At 44.2% G+C, this 2,903-nt stretch overlaps 1 protein-coding gene across 1 annotated transcript in view; it reads left to right on the top strand.

Annotated features, from left to right (window-relative positions):
- LOC106936269 (USP6 N-terminal-like protein) overlaps nt 1-2,903 on the top strand; it is a 26,844-nt gene that overhangs the window by 7,847 nt on the left and 16,094 nt on the right. The window contains exon 2 of the mRNA XM_015017145.1: nt 1,733-1,806. Coding sequence (XP_014872631.1) covers nt 1,741-1,806 — 66 coding nt within the window. The 5' untranslated portion in view covers nt 1,733-1,740. The remainder of the gene's footprint in view (nt 1-1,732; nt 1,807-2,903) is intronic.

Genomic DNA, 2,903 nt, shown 5'->3' with positions numbered 1-2,903 from the left:
ATACACTCTGCGGAAAAATCATTTGGAGTTAGGAAACCACAACTAGACGAAGGATCTGCTGTAGCTGCTGATCTGAAGAGGTGAAGACAAAAAACTGGGAGGTATTTGTCCTTTAACCATCCACTTTGTGCAAACAGCTGCAAAGCATGATACAGCCACTGCCATGCTTGAAGGTTCACTTCCTGCTCTTTGGTTTGGATGCCTTAAACCCAGAAGCAGTCTGATCTTTGACCGTGATGCTTTTCTGTTGAGGACGTTTGGCTTGTCCACGCAGACAGCAGCAGGTTTTAGGTTCTTCTGTCTTGGCTGGTCCAAATGAAGCTGGTGGTTCCTGAACATCCTGTCCAGTTTCCATTGCTCTCAGGGAAGTGATTTGGGTCATTTTTCTGTACCCTAGCCTAGCATGTCCAGCGCCTTTACGTTCTTACCTGAATAGTTTGAGTTGTTTGACCTGATGAGTTGTGTAGAAATAGCTCAGTTTTTTCTTTTCTAAGCTTCATTAGGTTTTCTTAAATTTCCTGTTTTGACCTTGTTTGTCAGTATATTGATGCAACAAACCAAATATGAGGCTAAATAAAAGTCAAACCTTGAGACATTAAGCATTAAGAAGGGAAAGGGACGATCTGATGGGATCCTGTCTGCCGGCTGCTGATCATCACAGCTCTTTGTCTGTTTCTGCTCCTGCTGTGAGAAATGGAGCCTTTTGCTTTGTAATCCTGCTTTGGAGATATTCCTAATCCAGATGCTTTGTGTTCTGCAGAAAGCACAGATTACCTGAGCATGTCCTGCCTTTGTGTAGGTCCAGACGGATGATGTAGATCAAGCAGGATTAATAATCTCAAAGATATACATTTTTTAAGTTTAAGTACCAGTTGCATGGTTGACTTTTGATGGTTTGCTAAACAAACCTTGTAAAATCCTTCCTGACTGGGATACAAGCAGACAGCTTGTAGAACCATATTTCTCATTGGGTGTTAGAGCGGTGTGGGTTTCATCATGAGCCTTTGTCATGCAGTTTGAACGCGTGTTTGGATCGCTGCTACATTCATGACCCAGTTTGGACCAAACTTCAGCTGTCGGACCGTTGGACCTCTGGTCCACTCAGACTGAAACCCTTTCCCAAGCGTTACCTTCACCCCTAATGCCATTTTGGCCCTGGGCCTTTTGACAGCTCGTCTCAGAAGTACAGAAAATGTGTGTTTATGCTGCCAGGATTTCCGGTGCATGTCCTCAAGTGAATACTCAATCTCACAGCTTCGTTGGACAGTAGTGGGACTGTTGAACAAAGCGTAAAGAGTTGGATGCAAGTGGTGTGTCTTGGCTTTAACAATAATGATGATTTGTTTTGTTAGACCACACTACAACAACCAAACCCATTGGTGTGAACATAGCTAACCCTGAAGATCCTAAACCATCACCTTACGCTACCATGTTTGTTGGTATGAGGCTCCAAACATTGATCTTTGTTGGCCAAACATCCCTAATTTGGTCTGATCTGTCCAGAGCACATCGTCCCAGAGGCGTTCCTCCTTCAGGCTCTTTCCTTTTACCATGACTGTATCGTTTTGCTACGCTAGCATGAATGTACATTACTGCGTTGATCTTCTGTGAAGTCATTACATTCAAAGCGTGCTTAAGAGGTTCCAGCTCATCCCGTTGGTCTGGACGCCAACAGTCGCCCACTCGTTGCTGCTCTCCGTCTCTAACTCGCTCTGCTCTCCTCCCTCTGCAGATATTGACATGAAGAAAGACATCGAGACTCTAATAGCAGAGGAACGGGCTGACATCATCTTAAAATATGCTACGGTGAGTCTCTACAGAACAAGCTTCCTGCAGATCTCCTGCTGCACTGCAGAGTTCAGAGAACTGGCTGGTGGGTTGTGGGAACACTGGGAACACTGGGAAGGATGGAAGCAGCACTTAAGATGTTTGTTTGTGAGCTGTGGTTGGTGCCTGAGTGGATGACAATAAACGAGTGGGAAGATGTGTGTTTGGCTGCCAAAGAGCTTTGATTATGCAACAGAGTGTTTGTGTCTGATGTTAGGATTACTGGAGAACAACAGATGATTTACAGGGATCTTTACCTGCAGGAAAACCCAGTGATCCGGGTGAAACTCCTCCTGGTAGCAGATTCCCAGACTGTCCTCTCCAGAACCTGAATGCAGGTTTCCAGCCGTCTGGGTTCTGGGTTTAAGCTTCCTAAAGAAATGATGTTGACTTTTTAAAGAGTGGGAATCAATCTCCAGCTCTCTGTGTAACTGAATATACCGTTAGTTTGCTGACGTCTCTTTGATTTGACGGAACTTTAATTTAACAAAGTTCCTTCAGAACAGAAACTTTTTACTCTAAAGCAGCAGCAGGATTCCTGGAAAAGCCTGGAAAACTCTGGAATGTTATAATTTCACAGGTGGGAGTGGAATCCATCCATCCGTCAGTCGGTCAGCAGCTGGAGTTGTGTTTGTGTGTTTGTGGGTCACTGTTTCTCATTCGATTTGCTCATAAGCTTCAGTCGTCTGCAGAGTCATCTGGTGAACCTCTGATTGGTTGATGGAAATGATTCCTCACAGCCTCCCATTAGGAAACAATCAGAAGTTTTTGTTTCGTTCTAAGTTCAAAATATCAGACCAGAGTGATTTGAAATGTTTTAAAGTTTTATTTATTTTAAAAACTGGTCCAGTTCTCATTGTCTGAGTATCACTGACTGCGGTCTAAAGCAGGTTAGCTACTGACTGCTCAGAGCTGCTCCAGACAACCCCTCTGTGAAAAAAACGTACTCAGAAATCTGAGTTGGTTTTATTGTTTCATTCTGAGCATTAATCAGCTCAGCCTCTCTCTGCGGCTCCACAATGTTTTTACTTCTCTCACGTTCATGACGCTGAGATCCCAACTCCTCCTCCTCGTTC

Source organism: Poecilia latipinna, unplaced genomic scaffold (assembly GCF_001443285.1).
Source record: "Poecilia latipinna isolate Pla-1442-1.1 unplaced genomic scaffold, P_latipinna-1.0 Scaffold2108, whole genome shotgun sequence".
NCBI lineage: Eukaryota > Metazoa > Chordata > Actinopteri > Cyprinodontiformes > Poeciliidae > Poecilia > Poecilia latipinna.
This window is presented reverse-complemented; position numbering and strand designations above follow the sequence as displayed.